The sequence below is a fragment of the Anopheles darlingi genome, chromosome 2 (assembly GCF_943734745.1).
Source record: "Anopheles darlingi chromosome 2, idAnoDarlMG_H_01, whole genome shotgun sequence".
Lineage (NCBI taxonomy): Eukaryota > Metazoa > Arthropoda > Insecta > Diptera > Culicidae > Anopheles > Anopheles darlingi.
The window spans coordinates 43,631,903-43,649,402 of record NC_064874.1 but is presented as its reverse complement, the minus strand read 5'-3'; the positions used below and the strand labels follow the sequence as shown (position 1 = coordinate 43,649,402).

Sequence of the window (17,500 nt, the reverse complement as noted above, 5' to 3'; positions counted from 1 at the left end):
TAATAGAATGGTACAACTTTAATTACAATTAATGCGAGCTACGTACAACTTGTTATACGCCTTCCTGTTTCTGTACAACGAAAAACGAACATATAAATAATTCTACGAAATATGTAGATCTCACTAGAATGTTGTTGATTTCACATCGAATCCAGTGAGAAACTTGTCCATTCTATAGTACATCGTCTGCTCAATCAGAATGGCGTATTGTAAGCTGACAATACGCATTCAAACAGTTCTAAGAGGTCAGATTACGGACCCGGAGGAGGGGTACATATTGTTGTGGTAGTTACGAGTGCATCGTGTTCGTAAGTTGTTCTATTAGTTGGCCATCGATCTATGCATACAAATGAAATAGGTCAGGGGCAATGTATTCTCAATGTCCAAAGCTAGTCATATTGGTACTAGGAAATATTTACCTGTTTTTTTTTCCTAAGTTAATTCAAACAAATCAAAGTTGTATGTAACGGTGATTTGATTAGTTACAGCAACTGTACGGAAGGCAGCAAGGACTGAAAAACCAGCGTCACGGAATCAACGTTTTTCTGATATTCGTGTGTGGCAAACATACGATCCGATGTAGCGTGTTTCTAGCGAGCGGCTGTGTGGACGACACAGATGTATAGTGGTGGCTAGTGAGTGATTAGTAATCGTGCAACGGCGGCGGGTGGGTCTCATTTGGCGGTAAAGGTGGAAGTGCTTCACATTGGAATTCCGGTAACAATAGCATACCCGTTGCCGATGCTTACTCTGACACGTAACGATCGAATCGGACCAACAGTCAGTCGAATAGCGCCCAGGACGAGGACGACGACGACAACGACGACGACGACAGCGACACCATGATGGACTGGGGCATACGACGTAAGTGTGATTTATCTCAGGTCATCTCGAGACGCTACTCATTTGCCCGCCACACTGCGCTCGATGCGTGAGTGTATGTGCCACGAGGCAGGTCCACACAGTGTGTAGGGATATGGAATGCTGGCGCTATTCTATGCTCTCTTGACGTCGACGACGGCAGCAACGACGGGAACGTGTTGTAATGAACAAACAAAACTTCGACACGAAACCATGCACACATACACACTCACACACAGACACAAACACAGACAGACACGTAGAGAGAAAAGTGCCCATTTCCGTACAGTGGCCGTTGTACGGACTCTGTACGGTAGCAATACCGGCAAATCACAGGCCACATCACTGGCCAGGTTCCTTCTCACGAACCACCAGCAACACCATCACCACGGAGCGGAAAAAATTCGCGCAAAGAAGGGATGACATCAGACCCGCTTGCGTCAAGGACTCGTCGGAGTAGTCGTCTCCGTGGCTGTGACGGAGAAGACGGAGGAGAAGAAACGGCATCGGCCATGGATGGCGGCACGGCTGGAACTGTAATAATGTGTTTTCTTGTCGCCATCCGGCTGACGGTTGGTGTTCCCACTGGAGGGTCTCATGACCCAAGAAGCCGGCCACCGTTGGGACCACCTTGGCATTGGGGTTGGTTTGAAGTGTTTTAAACGCCTTTTCCGCTCGCTACAAAAACCCTCAACGAGTTCCACCCGCCCCCAACGGGATTTCCATTCTTGGAAAGCCTCTGGGCGTTAGTATGGAGAGGCAGAGACAACATACGGCCGTTGTCGCCCGTCGGATGTCGTCTTTTCGCCCCCCTTTTGTTGTGTTGTTCTTCTACGTGGCAACTCACTCGCTAGCAGTTCTTTGTGTTTGTTCGTTCTTTGCGTTGATCGTTTTGCGTATGATACGCTGTGCATTTAGATCAAACGAAAGGTGACAATTAGTTACAACACTAGCAGGTTACGTATGCTGCACTCCAAGGGAAAATTGCTGCCCTTCGTTATCACTTTTTGTTTTGCAAGAACATGCATCCACCAGAATGCATTCTGTCATATGGTATTACTAAATTGGAATTCCGGTTCTTTGTGTTTCATTCATTTTTACCAGCCGTCCTCTACGTTGCACGTAACAGATGGAGGCGCCTGGTTAGTAAAAATTTTGAACGAACGAGACAGCTCCATTGGTTTTGTTTCAGAATAACTTTTAGAAATCGCTCGGCAACGTTACTTAAATAAACGAATAGTGAATACCTTCATCCGATTTCACAAGTTAACCAGTGCAATTGCAATTAAATTGGTGCTAACATTTCAAAACAATCAGAGATGTTTATTAGTTTGATCAATTGTATGTCTATTTCATTTGATAGATTAAATGAATAGGTTATTTAAAGATGAATACCAGGGTAATCTTAAACAATACGAACATATACGAACCCGAAACGGTTCTACGTTCATGGGCAGCAAATCGCGGTGGAACTTTTATGAGTTTATTTAAAGACTTATTTAAAATCTCACCCTAAACGCTTGACTGTCGGTGCAATAGTGCATCATCGGCCATTTCTGGCGCTGTACCAGTTGTGTCATGTCTTCTCGTCAATCGTCGAAAAGCGTGACGGAGGAAAATTAATTATTTTCTTCGTACCGGGTCCGCGGGTCTACCGCGAGTGTGTTATAATTGTTGATTGCTGAGTCTGACTGAGGGCAACCCGGGCGCACCAGAGGAAGGGTAATTGTTTCAAACAATATTTCCGTTTTCGAGGAAGATTGCTTCTGTGTGTGTCTGTGTGTGTCTGGTCGTAACCACCGTAAGCATGCGCACGGGGTTTCGTGCCCTGCTCGGATGTTGTTCAAATTCGGCTGTTCGCGCGGAAATCCACGGCAATGGTACCATTACTGGGGCCGCTAATTATCTTTGCGTGCAAAGTTGCCGAAAATTTATGAAAAACACATCCCACACCCCCCCCCCCCCCCCCCCCCCATTCCAACAACCACCAACGAGCAGCAGCCGTCTAACGACATCACCGACCACCAAGCGCCTCCAGCAAAAGCTCCGTAAAGAGAGGGAGAAGCATGACTCCTCGGACGCATGGAGGCGGAGGACGCTCGTTGCTCTGCGTTTCCGCGTAATTGAAACATAAGCTAAGCATTCTGCCAACGGTTAACGCTAATACATTGCTCATGGTTTGTATTATTTTTGATCCCACATTACGTCGGAGCGTCGGTTCCAAACGGGTTCGTTGTGGTACCCCGGGCTTACATGCTGTTTACGTACGCCCTTGGGTTGGTACGCAGGACCGCGACGGCTTTCGGTAACGCCAACAAGGCATGTAAGGTGGTTGCAGTGTTTAGTGGATTCCATTATCCACGGTGCTCTCCCTTTGGGAACCATACCTCCTACGGAACCGGGCTTATCGGACCAATCCGACCGATTCCGACGTAAATCGTTCATTATTCATGGCCGCCGTGGTGCCACAGGAACACGTGTGATGTCCGCCCCCGGGGAAGGTTGTTGGAGAGAGATTAATTCAGCGAAAAACCCGGAATTGGATACGAAAGGCGTTCGTTCTGCGGTCACAAGAGTATTCGCGTAAATTTAAGCCGTGCGTAAGCATTGCGAATTTGTTGTTGTCGGTCGGTCGGTCGGTCGCGGTTTTCCAAGCTTCGGTCGTTTCCGGTCCGCACAGTGTGTCGGTAACGAAACGGACAGCAGCAGCAGCATTTCGTACTGGCGTGCGACTTATTTTTTGGGACCATTTGAGAAGCAAAATATTTACCTTCCGAAGATTAGTAACTGATTCCATCCTGCACGCGCGCGGGCGCCGTGTCTCTTCTTCCATGCTCATTCTCAGCACCGACCATAGTTTTGTTTTCGTGTTTCGTGCCCTGCATCGGTTACACGTGGATGCCGGTATGTCAAGTGCTCTGTGATTCCATTTTTCTTTTCTCGGTCGGATGTCTCCAAACCGAACCACGCATCCTTCCACGCGCCTCATCAAAAGCTCGTACTCTCTCCGTCTCTGTCTGTCTGTCTCTCTCCCACTCGCCTAACCAACCGATTCGTATGCATACCTAACGAGGTAGAAGTAAAATATAAATATATTCAAACCAAACGTCGTCGTCAGCAGGAGCATCATCCAGCTTGGTCCTTGTTTCCGATGGCGTCTTGGAAGGTGGGGCCGGGGAAGGGGCTCCCTGTTGCCTGGCCGCGTTGTGCTTCGGCCACGGCAAAATAAAAAAAAACTGTCCTTTGTGCGAGCGTCACAAAGAGGTGCGCTTCCTTATCGGTTTGCGGAACTCGCGTTTTCATCGCGTGCAGAGATGAAGGGGTATACCAGGGAAGGGGAAGAGGAATTTGTATGTGTGTATCGCTATCGTTATCGATTTATGCATACTACTGTCTTGTCTGCGTCGTACGCCAAAGATCCGTGCAACATTGTCTGTCACAACAGCGTGTTTATGGTGGTCCCATCGGCTCGGTGTAATATTTTCCAACAAGCACCCCAAGACTTGAAACCTCCCAAAAACAAGGTAAAGCAGCATAATGGAGACTCCTGTCGGCGGTTCTGGCCGAATCGTGGGGCTTATACAATATTTCATTTATCCATTAGTATCCATTAGCACGGGAGGGGGTAATCATATTTCTATCGAATATCTCATAAAACATTTTGCACCGTCACTGTTGTGCGTTTCGTGTAATTAGAGGAGCATTATTTTCGTTTAGGAAGCGCGTACTCCGCGTTCGTTGGTGCGTTTCGTGGGTTTGATTGCTTTCTTTTATCGGTTTTACGATTTCCGTTCCGTGCGGAGCGACCGAACGGAATGGCGGTCTCATTTTGCTTTTGTTATATTGGTCCTTCCCAAAATAAAAAACGGACGACACGCCAGATGCCGTGTTGTTGACAAAACTTAAAGCTCATTCGTTGGTCTATTCGCTGCGGTCAACCGATACTTAAAGAGCTTAAAGTGCCAAAAATTTGGAAGGAAAGCTGGACGATCTGTGAAGGTCAACAGTGGATTGAAACAATTAATAGAGCGCAAACAATCAACAACCAGCACATTTGGAGGGAAATATTTACTATCCTCTATTCTGTGCCAGTCGCTCGTATACTGTATCGATCGATGCATCCACTTATCTTATCCTTGCAAGGAACCTGTAAAGAAGAGCTCACTCCCGGCAGACGTGGCCCACGTTGTCCCCGCGCAAAGTGCATCCAAAACATTCGCCTCAGTTTCGAAATGTCTTCGTCGACCTTTTCCACACCAAATATGAAATGGAAACGATCGCCACCATGTTCCATGGTGTTTTGGATTCCGTGGCTTCACTGCTACTCCATAGCATCAGCATCGGGCTGGATCAAGCATCTCATTACAAGTGGCCTTCAAAGTTAACAAAGTCGACTCTCGAGTCACTCCCGATCAGCCACGTTTCTCGCGGCGAAGTTTGTTCCAAAAATGGACGCTCGGAGTGCATTGTGTGCTTCCGAATGGTTATATCGCACCAGGGATCCGGGAGTGGAGCATCAGTGTCCAGAGTGGTGGTTCATTGGTGCATTGAGATGCATGCGCTGCTGCATTTCGTGTATCTGTCAAAGGTCATGCTTATCTACAGCATGTTGATGAGCAATTTTGGGAACTCATTTCGGAACAACAAAACAACGAAAGACACTTTTACTTTGCGCTGCGAAAAGAACAGAACAGAAGATAAACTAGGAAAGGAAGGAATGGCTCCCAGACCATCGGTACTCCCTTCTCGGTATCGGGTTCTTGACATTGACATCATTGGATCGACTCGAGGTGCCGTAAGGAATTAATACCATTAAACAAAATGCCCGCGGTCCTTATGTGCCGGGTGTGTGTGTCTTCCTGTGTTATGGCTCCCACGTGGATTACGTAAAAATACTTATCCGAATTTAATTCACTATCTTCTTCCTTTGAGCGCTTGAGCGCTTGAGCTTATGTAGAACAATTTTATCGAAACATGTCGCCAGTCCCACAGGGAGAGCGAGAGAGAGAGAGAGAGAGAGAGAGAGAGTGGTAAATAGAAAGAAAGAGAAGGAGAGAGGCTCCATCCGAGAGCACATTTGTCGTCCTTTCGGCGGTTGTTTGACATTTTGTGCTATGGGAACCGAAGGAACGAAGGCAGAACCCGACTTCCTCCCCTTTTCCCTCAGTTCCTTCTCGTACTACTACGACTCTGGCCGGGCTCGCAGGGTACTTCGCAGTACTTCTGGAACTACCAGCGTTTACTACGACGAATGGTTGTGTGGAGCCTTGGTCTGCGACTCCATTCCATCGACCCCTTTCACCACCCATCATTCCGCTATTGTTGGCGCCGCCACCCCCCAAAAGTGTATGGGTGTTAGTGTGTTGATGGTTGATGGCAACCAACACTCCTGCAACCTACCATCGCCGCTCGGGGCGCATCATGACCTGACCAGCGCCAGCAGCAGCAGCAGCAGCACGCCAAGGGGTTGTGAAGAGTACTTCGCGAGCACACACCAGGCGCCATCATAGATCCCGCCACCCGCTGGCTGGTTCATATACATATGTTCTATTCTGGCCAGCCAGCCATTTCCTCCACAGGGTGCACCGTGCGCTGTTGTAGTACCTCTTCGTCGCGCTTGACTCCACGGAAGGCTCCACGGCCGCAAAGAATCGGAGCGGTACGGGGACGACGACGACGACGACGACGACGACCATCGTTTGCCGTTCTTTTCCTTCATTTTGGATCCGACTCCCGGTCGAAGTAGGTAGTGTTCGGTTCGGTTTGCTTTGGTCTGGTTAGCTAGCGGGTGGTTCCTGGCATCCTACCGGCGAGGTGTGTGCAAGTGCCCGCTTTCGCTGGCCATGTTTGTTGTTCCCTCGGGCAGTCGGCAGTCGGCGCTGCTTGGTTACGGCAGTCGAATTGTGCGGTTACTTCGATTCGTTCGCGACGCAGCAGCAGCACCAGCAGCAGCGGTAGTAGTAGTAGTAGTAGTGCGTTTACCAGTGAGGCTTTGTCATTGTTAATAGGTTATCGTTTGTGTTGTGTGTGCCTATGATTTCGATCTCTCGGTCCACCACTGGCCGCCTCCTAGTGACGCAGGTTTGTTATCGTCCTTTTCGACGTCTAGTAACAGTCGTTTTATAGCCCTCTAGCTATCTGTGCTTGCTTGAACGTCCATCGATCATCACCACCACCGCCACTGCGGCGAGAACACCGAGGGATCCAGAACTGTGGGTCGTGGGTTTTTGTTTTATTAAAAACGGATATTGCGTGTGGGACCATTAGCCTGTCGATGATTACACGTCCAACGAAGTGTCACGAAGTGGTTTGTTATGTGAACCACTTAAAATGTGTGCCTCGATACCTCTTCTTTCCCCCTTTTTTATTACAAGGAAGGAAACGCAAAAAAACCACGCTTGGCGTTTCGAGTGCATTCCCACTAACCGAGTTATCGATCAGTTCTTGACTCTCGGCGTAATGAAGTATATCTCAACACAGGGTGCCGTGCTGCTGCTGCTGGTTGGAACTGTGCTAAACCGTGTGCCGGTGTGTGTGCGTGTGTATACTGTCACTGGCACACACGACAACCAACTATTGTCAACTATTTGCCTGACATATGGCGTCACCGCGTCGTCGTCGTCGTCGTCACACAGCTGTAGGATTCCACTGGAACGCTACGGGATGTGTTTGCACAAGGAGGAAGAGGAGGAGGAGGAGTCACAGACAGTGTATGGGGAATCGCATGAGAGATAATTGTACTACACCCCCTTTTTAGAAGCTCGCCGATAACAGACTGGGGGTGCGCAATGATAATAACAATAATACCGAGCTCAGCGAGAGGGCGTACCATAGCCGTTGGCAACTTTACTGATCCGGTTCCACTATGGCGCGCGTTCCCTTGGTTCCTAATTTGTCCCTCGGACAATCGATCCACCGCTGCTGCTGCTGCTGCTGCTGCTGGTCCCAGGGATGCATATTCATTATAGCTTCTAGCTGCACGCATGCCACCAGCCATTGGCCACCAAACGTGTGGCTGTGTGTGTTTGTGTGTGCGTTCCAAACGGAAATTAATGTTCCCAAAAGGATTACGGGACGGAACGGTCTGTGGCATCCTTTAGTGATTCATTACGTATGCAATGCCAATCAACATTAAGCCTAACCCGCGTAGGTGTGGTCCACTATATCGGTCGGGGCACGGTTTTGGCTAACCTATATGCGTCCGGCACAAATTGATAAACAGCTTCCGCAGGGTGCGCAGGCAGAGAAATCCCGTTTTTTTTTTATCAGCACAGCGACGGGGATGTTGCATTTGTAATTACATGAACCGTTTGCTAATCCATCTGCACGGGAAAATGGGTTTTTATTAGGGATTAAAATGGTGTCGGTAATGGTAGGATAGCGGATTGAGTATCGACATTATCAGCATTCGCTTTATCTTTTCTGTGCGCTTTAGTTTCTGTGATTTATAGTTTATTTTGTTTTAAAGATAATTTATTGCTTAAAGTATAAAAAGTAAAATGTATATGAGATACGCTATGAGGTCTTTGCGTAATTGTGATTGAAGTGTAGCAGCTGAAAATTTCACAAATGTCACTCAGAATAAGGAAATTGAACATACATAACCCAGCAAACTCTCAATTCCTAGCAGACCTTTTTTACCTGCACAGAGGAAGACTATATCTTCAAGTCTCTAAAACTTGAATTTCAATTAAATTAGTGATTTATTTTTACATCAAATAATCACATTCTTATATTCGGCGATGTATCCTAAGTTAGGAAATACTCGCTGTACGATCGTGTAGTGCTTATTTACTACACAATCGCACTGAAGAATGCTCGGAAAGATATCTTAACGGAGAAATACTGTATTTCATTTCCTTCTCGACTCATCTGACAATCAATCTTGAAGCGGAGCGCCTCGTTGTAACATCTAATAATGTTTTTGGCGTTTCAAGAAATCTGTCACATTCCTTGACCTTCACGGGCAACATGGGATTCTGGTATTGGGACGTTCGCTTGATGCCTGGATGGAAGCAGGTGCACGTCAATCTCACCATTTTGTAGCTATACTGTCTGTTCTAGTTGAAGCTGAAGCAATTCTGCTTTGAATGCGCCTTTTTTTTTTCTTCACCGCGCCTCCACCATCCAACATCTGGGGGCCTCTGTTAAAAAGGGAAACGCGGAAATCTCATCGTATCAGTACCATCACCAGTGCGCCGGTTTTGGAGCGTGATGTTATAAAATCAATCCACAACACACTTAATAAGAACGGAAAGGGAGGGAAAGAGGCGAGGAGTAGTGTAGTGTTTCTAGACGGGATTCTAGACCCCATAGTTGAAGTGGCACTCTGCCCCTTTTATCTTGCTTTCTGGACCGGTATCTCGGTAAAAACAACGAAATGAAAAATCGCTTCCACCGGGCGTAAGTGAACTTGATTAATTGCTGGAGATAAGCTGCCGAGAGCGCGGCTTGGTGGAAGTGCTCGAGAGCGCCACACAACGTAGTAGAAGCAGAAAAAGAAGAAGGATACGTGCAAAGGTTCGTGTTACGCGGGATGATGAGGTATTCGCCGGTCTATGGGCGAGAACGGCATTCACGATGCGTGAAAGAGATTGATGACAAAAAGTTTCACCGGATGTCCGCCTTCCTCCGGACGGATGATGAAGGAAGGTGTAACAGAAGGAGGGACCTCGGTATAAGAAATCCTTCGCGTTTGCAAAGTTGCTCACTTGTGTGTCCGGTACCGCACCGTATCTTCTTCCACGAGAACTGACCACCACTGAGCGCAAGATGGTCCAGGACGTCCGGAGTTCATGTTTACCACTGGTGGGTGAGTCGCGTAATGACGTCAACCTGGTTTTTGCCGCAGCTTTTGCTGCTGTTGCTGCTGCTGTTTTGGTTTATGCAGCATCTTTGCTGCGGCATGCTGACGTCCAAGGTGCCAATATCTTTCCATCTCTCTCTCTCCTTCTCTCTGTCTGACTTTCCTTCCTTTTCTCGAGGCTACCGGAAAGGTGGTCGGCTTAGCGACCAACACCCCAGCCAGTTATTGAGAATAGCGTGCCCCCGTAATGCTTTACGTAAACAAAGCGCGGAACTGAACTGGAGGGAGCTGTGATGTGACTGAAGCAAACAGTGCACATTCATTCTTCCACCTCGCGGTCACGTTTTGCATGAGGTGGAGACGCCGGGTAACCCAGATGTGTGTGTGTGCCAATGACGGACGTGTAAACATTGGTTACACCTCTAGCCATGGCTGAGTCCGAGGGGTTTGCGCGCATTGCTTAATTTTGCCTTCTGCTACTGCTGGTAGATATTTTTGGCTGCTGTTTGGTTGCATCGTCTTAAAGCCTTTCTGTGCTGTCTTTACATTCGGCTAATAGGTAAGGGAACGGGGGGTTTACTTGTTATCGCCAGATGTGCGCGTCTGGTCATCGTCATTAGATTATTAAACGGTCTTTGTTGTCTGGTTGAATCAGAGTTTTCGTAGAAAATCCGCAATTTTTCTCCCATCAAGCAAAAGGTACCAAAACCTATCAAACTGATTGGCAATAATGTGGAGGGATTTTGGTTCGCATTTTCCATTCCCCTGTTTATGGCTTCCGGCTGGGTCAAGGATATGATACCCCAGGGACGCAACGCTGGCGTCCGGTAAACGCTTGACGTGTGTGTAAATGAAACGCATTATCCACTTGTCTGACCTCGGTTTGCCTTCAATCCGGAAGCACATGGTGGAACATGGTCGTATTCGTCGAGACCGATAAGCGAGGTTATAGCGCTTGAACTTTTGTCCTTTTCCCGGTTTTGTTGGGGCTGAGTGGACCCCCCTAACAGCTATGGAATTTATGACTTGAAATCAAAACGTTTTAATGGTTCAATGGGGAACGACGGTGGTCATCGCCCAGTGGTGGTGTCCTCTTCACAGGTTAGGAAAAATAAAATTAGAATTCCCGCTCGATACGAGTCGCATCATCTTTAATGGTTTTGGTGCATATTAAGAAGCACAACTGCTTTGCGTGCTGCACAGAATTCTCAAGAATTCTATTAGCCCCAACGCGTGCAATATGCGTACCCGCCAGCCAGCCACAACAAGCAGAAGCAACCACTTAACATTCTCCTGCACGTAACCACAATAACAGCCGTAAGCGGCCAGATTTAGAGCTGTCGTTTATTAATAGCAACCAACCAACCAACCAACCAAACCATTCTACCTCCGACCGCCGACACCGATTGGCTCCCAAATGGCGTATCGTTGGCGTTATGCACACATCGAGCCGTTGTACCGTTTCCCAGTGAATTACCAAACGCAAGCCACCCAATTGATAGTAATATTTCAAACCATTTTCAAGCACCACCACCCACCCACCCACCCATCCTAATGTAGGTAACATCTGGTGCTGCTGGTGATGATGATGATGATGACGATGCCGATGATGGCACTATTACTCCTCTATTCCATGCATGCAGGATTGTCTGTCGCGGTCGCAAAGTGAAATGAGGTTCACATCGTAGCACACGCAGACTTGGGGCTAGTCACATGAATTTTCAATTTCCTCCCTGCGCATCGCACAACATTCTCCTGTTTCACCTCCTTGCGGCCAGATCTGCATGATGATGTGTGCCGGTGCCTGGACAAACGTATTTACCCCAGTCTAACGGGCGAAGTGTAGTACAAGCTGAGGACAATGAGCAGCAGCAGCATCGAGTCAGAGCTGTGTGGTGATGTGTTTAATTATGAACATGTGTAGTGATTAGCAAAGGCAAAGGCTTCGGCACGACTCCGGCTACTGACTGCGTTGCGTTTGCTGCTGCTGCTGCAATCGATATAGGGAGGAATGCAGAAGAGATTGAGATGAAAGTAGCTTGCTATTGGGATTGGGAACATTGTACTCAACATTGGCGGGACTGATCAGAGCCATTCTTCAAACGATCACCTTTTCATTGTTCCTATTGTTCTGGTGGCATCCCTCGGGATTTTCTGGCTGTAAAGTTCAAGAAAATTCCTTCGTCAACAATGAACTATTAAAACGTTTGAAACGGTTTAAATGAAGATGTCAGTAAACTATTAAACCCTTTTGTTATGATAATGAAGGGGTAATAGTTGTAGAAAGTGTCTTTGTGGCACTTTGATTCTCTTGTTTCGTTCGTTTCCATCCTTCTCCCTCTGGATTCTATTAATCGAACAAAAAAACCATGAAGATGTTTGTCACCAGTAATTAATTATCTTTCCTCTTTGCTGTTTGTTCTGTTTGCCTTCTCCAGGTTCGATCATGTTTCACGTGCGTCGCCGACCGGCGGATTCGCAGCCGCGAAGACGGAAAAAGAAACCCCTCGGCGTATCGAACGGCGGCAACAGCATCGGTGGTGACCGCGAGGGCCCAATGCTCATCGAGATCACGCACAGTGGCGATGGTGGGCGGCGGGTCAAACTTGGCAGCGAACCGATCGAGGTCGGTTCGGCCAACACCAACGCCCTGCAGCTGTTCGGTCCCTCGATCCAGGCACGCCACTGTCTGATATCGATGCACGATGGGGTCTGCACCGTAACGCCCCTGCACGCCGATGGTACGACGTTCGTCAACGGACACCACATCCAGCAACCAACCATACTGCACGTAAGTATTCTATGGCGGAACTGCAGCAACGTAGGTTTTTTTTTGTGTGAAACTTTCTTTCGTAGTGTATATAGAGACTATAAGCATAATTGGAATACCGGAGAAACTATATTCATGAAAACTGTTCATGATAAAAGGGAGATAAGCTAAACTGCATCAATCATAGGGTTGTTTGCGTTTGTTAAATGCCACCATTCTGTTATCCTCCGGGACATACAAGACCTATGCGCTGACAAAATTGTTGTGAACTATTAGTAAGGATTCCGCAGAGGGAATGCTTCGTACTGGATTTGACTGCAAAGGTGGTTGTAAAATGATTAGCATAAATACTTAATTTCTTCTCCTCAAGCTCATGGCTCAAAGCAGTAGTCCGTACCCCGCCGTACAAGAAGCCAACCGGTTCTTCTTCTATTCTTCTGTAACTTCTGCAAAGACTGTGAGAGTGAGTTTACCCGACGGCCGACGGTTGTGCTTTAATTTTTTAGCATCTCAATAAGCCATTAGCAAGCGTTTTACGGCGCACCATCCCACCATCGTGGGTGGTTTACATTATGGAAAAGATTACACGCTTGAAAGACGATTCCGAAGGGGTGCTGGCATCGAAGTTTTTTCAACATGACCCTGCGCTGGCTGCATGATGGTGGTGGTGTGCTTTGGAGTTCACATCATCATCGGTGTAATTTACATGATATCATCCTTACCCCCCCGGGAGGAGGCCACATCGATGGGCCGACAAATCCCATCTTTACGGTTTAATGATCCTTGATCCGTGCCGCTGGAAAACTGGAATAAATCATTGATGAAACGAATGGTGGGTGCTCCCATCTAAACACGCCCGTTTACGGTGCCGGAACGATATCTGGGCCAGGCGGATTCCAACCGAATCCATACTCTTCTGCACCCGGTTCGCTTCTTCAGTGTAGGGAGGATAAAAGTTCCATCTTATCCGTTTCGCTTCGCAGAAACGACAACCGAATCGTAAACGACAGCTCGGTTTATCACTGGAGGGAAACTTCCTATCGCTTCTATTAGCGCCTTGCGTAAGCGCTGCTACAAACTCTGTTCGTTTGGATGGAGTGGATTATCCGATGGTTGAAGGAACAGTACGCTTCCGTGACATATTTTTGAAGATAAAGCACCGTGAACCAGTGTGAAATGGTGGCGTTTGCCCCGAATTCTCCGCTTTCGGTTCTCGTGTTTATGGCAATGCACAGTCCTGGTTCCTTCCCTCTGAATGTATCAATCAAAGTTTCACCGAGGCCAAATGCTAGCGACCGTCCAGCCGGTTTCAGGAACTCTGTGGTCTCGGATGAACGGCTAGCCTCATAATCTTCACATCTGTCTAAGATTTTCATAATTTATCTCCAAGATTTAGAATCGCCCCGCTCCATATTTTTAAGCCCATTTCGGCTCGAATGAAATCTATTAACGCGCATTATGGCATGTGGCGCTCTATGGATGGTGTGACAAACACGCGCACACACACACACAGTCGCTGCAGTTTTGTTATCATTAGTCGTGCTCGGTTGAAGTGGCAAAGGGCGGGATAAAATCAACATGGACTCAAGAACGTCTTAACGGCCGGCTGGATAGAAGCAGATCATATTTTACAATCATTTCAACAAACAAAACACTCACGGACGCTATTTACGGTTTGTGCTATGGACAGATATTGGTGCTTTTTTATGGCCAAGGACTGTGTGCCCTCCGGTGCTCTCGCATCGAAGCACCGTCCTGCAACGCTGGAGCAATGACCCAATTTCAACGTACATATTTTGCTAGTCGGTGGCATCCCTGATACGGCTGTACAGGGGTTTCTCTCAATCGTGAGCTATATATAAATATCATCTCCGGTGATCTCGTCCCAACCGCCGGTGGGGTGTAGTGTAGCGACGACGAGGTAGATCGGTCTCTGGACCTCGTCTGTGTTTAGTGCACCTGGCCTAGATGCACTTTTGATGCACTTTCGAGACCTAACTAATGTCGCTTCACCATTCGATTGTCCTCGATTTGGTGCCTTAACTATAGCAACAGTGTTTCAAATTTACTCTTTCCTCTTTGCCAGATGCCTAAAATAGAATTGTTCCTATTATAGGCATTCGGCAGAACGTTTAGTTACTTTTAACGGGTATTCCGCAGAGTCCATTATGTGCTATCAAATATAATGCTTTTGTACATATTGTGTCGTAATCTGCATTTTAAATTATATGTTAAATGAAAAATGTTGACATGGTTGAAATGATACAAATATTTACCAAATGCATTTTAACTATTTTGAACAGTTGGAAAGGTTGTTGGAAATAGTTCACGGAACATTCTGCATAAAGTGAAACGGAGGTATTAAATGAAACCGCAGCAAGAAACCAAAAATGCTGAGACATTCTTGACTGGGAATTGAGAATTTGCGGTTGCACATAAAATAGGAAAAGATTTTCCAACCCATCGCAACGGCTTTTACTCACTCCTTTTATCGTTTCATTCCTTCTTCGCGTTCTTAAAATCGATCGACGAAGAGATGAATCGAAATGGTGGGGTGTGGAGTGTCTTCTTAGCCGCAAACCTTCAACCGGTTCGTTCGTTCGTTCTGGCCGCTTTTCTATCATTTCTTGCTTCATTCCGATACATTGCTGTAGTAGCAATGCGAGAGAGAAAGAGAAAGAGGGTGCAAGTGGCGAGGTAAAAGGTTAAACGTCGCCACGACCTTCGCTGCGGTATCAAATCGGTCAGTGTGTGCAGCGGAGTGAAATAAACCAATTTCAGGCTTCCACTTTGGTCTTCCACTTTAGGTGGTCCCTTTTTTGCCTCCCTTTTTCTGTTTTGCGCTTGATGTCCTTTCGATTAGATGACCGATGAGCGAGACTGAACGCAAGTGACTGGATCCTAGATAGACTTGTCTGCCATGCCTCTGTCCGTCTCTGGCCAGTCAGTCGGTCGATGGGTTTTGCTTTTGGCTGCCATCCTGCAGTGATTACGTGTGACCACCATTCACCAAAACCACTAGAGGTTTGCAAAGGCAAACATTGGTCTGCGTTCTACGAGGAGCCACTATAATGTAATATCTGGCCTCTCTTCTCACTCGGCAGCGTTGGTTTGCGCATCACGTGCCTGGGTCAGCGATTTGGAATCTTTCGGTCAAGGTTTTGGTGCATGACAGAACGAACGAATGGGAAGGGGGATGAAATGGCCGATGGAGATGATGATGATTAATAGTTTGCAATTTGCTGTTTGTGAAAGGCCCTGTTGATATTCCTTTTCCAACGTGGCCATTGGACGGTCGGTGATGCTCTAGGCAAATTGCCCCGGTCTGTTTTTGGTGAGAATAGTGTCCACACTGGCTGGTGTTTCAGGTGTTGCCAGTCCTGGCCAGATGCTACTAATCCTGTAGAGCATCATGGTCGAGTAAAGGGAACCACGTGAAACAAATTAAAGTAATCGTCTCGCTGAACTAGCCACTGGCCACTGGCGCATAACACGAATCTTAATTCCTGTTACTTCGTTGGTCGGTGGTTGGGAACGTCAGCTGGATGGTTTTAATTAAAATCCTCTAGCCGATGGGATGTTGTCTTGCTGTACATTTTCTCTTTACTAAATATTTTAGCGTCTTCTTGAAGTAATTTCGAGGCATTTAAAGTTCACACAAAATCATCTCCTCATCTGTGAATACGCAAAAACTTGGGCAAACGAGGCAAATGTATGGTATGAGCAGCAGCAGCAACAGCAGCGTGCATGCCCTGAAGCGTGGCGAAGCACTTGATGATCGTTTTATTTTCCCTTTAATAAGATGAAGCCCGAGCAAAACTTGCGCATAAGGCGAAAAAAGGGCTTTCAATATTGCCCTCCCCGGTTAATAGGCTTCAAAGGAGAAGAAATTGTGCATAAACATGGTTAGCAGTTTTCCCCTCTAAAAGTCTTCACCTTCATCGAAAAACAACAAAATCACTACCAGACTTTTGGTGCTTTCTGGTTGCCGGCGGGTCTTACCCGCTAACTAAAATATTGAATTTTACGATACAGCTTCCGTACAAGAACTGGTGCGGGAGCTAAAGCCCCAACTTACCTGGGTAGCGGTGGGTACCTTTCGTTCATGGCGCTTTTCTTTCTCTTTTCTCTTTCCAGAACGGTTCTGTGGTTATGTTTGGCAGAGTGGCATCGTACCGGTTCGTGGATTCACCTTCTGATGGCCGCTACAATCTAGCACTGTCGCAATCTCAACTGGATTCAGCATGTTTATATGAAAGGTAAGGTCTCGTAGGTGTAAATTAGATCGCAAAGCCAAGGGGGGGGGGGGGGGAGGTAGGAAACGCCCAAGGCGATGTTCTTGCTGTGGCTTCGGTGGCTTTATTTATGTATGTACCCTTTAGCATTTACGCTGGAGATTGCACATATTAGAAGTCGCTTTTTTTGCGTCACTTTCGGCTTCATATTTCAGAGTTTGTGTGTGTGAACATTCTATTAAATGTTTTGCTAGAATGGTATTATGCGTTAAATTAAATCAATTACTCCATTACAAAAAAGTGCTCAAAGTACAAAGCATTGCAGCATACACACCATCGAATTAAATATATTTTTTGTTTTGTTTAGCTTTTAGAACATGCTTAAACGTCTAGGTTATATGTTAAATTAACTACCGTTTCAATTATTGGTATAATTTGCTCCATTTTTTTTAAATAATAATTAATTTTGTTTCATTTTTCCCATTTTTTGTTTTCTCATTCTATGTCTATGGTCGAATCTAATACTCATTCGATTTACGTTTGCGGCGCATTTCTGTATTGCTACCGATGTTAATTGTTGTCGTTGTTGTTGTTGTTGTGCTTAATATCGTGTTATGGTTTCGTTGCGCATTGCTCATTCATTGAACACATTCGTTACCATTTGTGTTGTTGATTACAAATGTCACCTCATTGAAACGTGGCGTCTATGCGTGGTTTTGCTTCACATTAACTACACTCGATACATACACCAACACTACACACGGCAATCAATGTACACGCTGCACAATCCGATTGCATTTCGCACAACAACTTGCCCACAATACATCT

General features: G+C 46.7%; 1 protein-coding gene across 8 annotated transcripts in view; it reads left to right on the top strand.

Annotated features, from left to right (window-relative positions):
• The window catches only part of LOC125949227 (afadin), a 130,492-nt gene that overhangs the window by 21,501 nt on the left and 91,491 nt on the right, over positions 1-17,500 (top strand). For 6 of the 8 annotated variants that reach the window (XR_007468655.1, XM_049676040.1, XM_049676038.1 and 3 more), the window contains exons 7-8: positions 12,106-12,458; positions 16,575-16,696. Coding sequence is in view for 7 of the 8 variants with exons in the window: in XM_049676040.1 (XP_049531997.1) it covers positions 12,106-12,458; positions 16,575-16,696 (475 nt within the window). In the remaining variant the exon portion in view is untranslated. Of the gene's footprint in view, positions 1-482; positions 865-6,728; positions 6,943-12,105; positions 12,459-16,574; positions 16,697-17,500 lie in introns of those variants that run through there. The other 2 variants (XM_049676042.1, XM_049676043.1) reach the window with 2 other exon arrangements.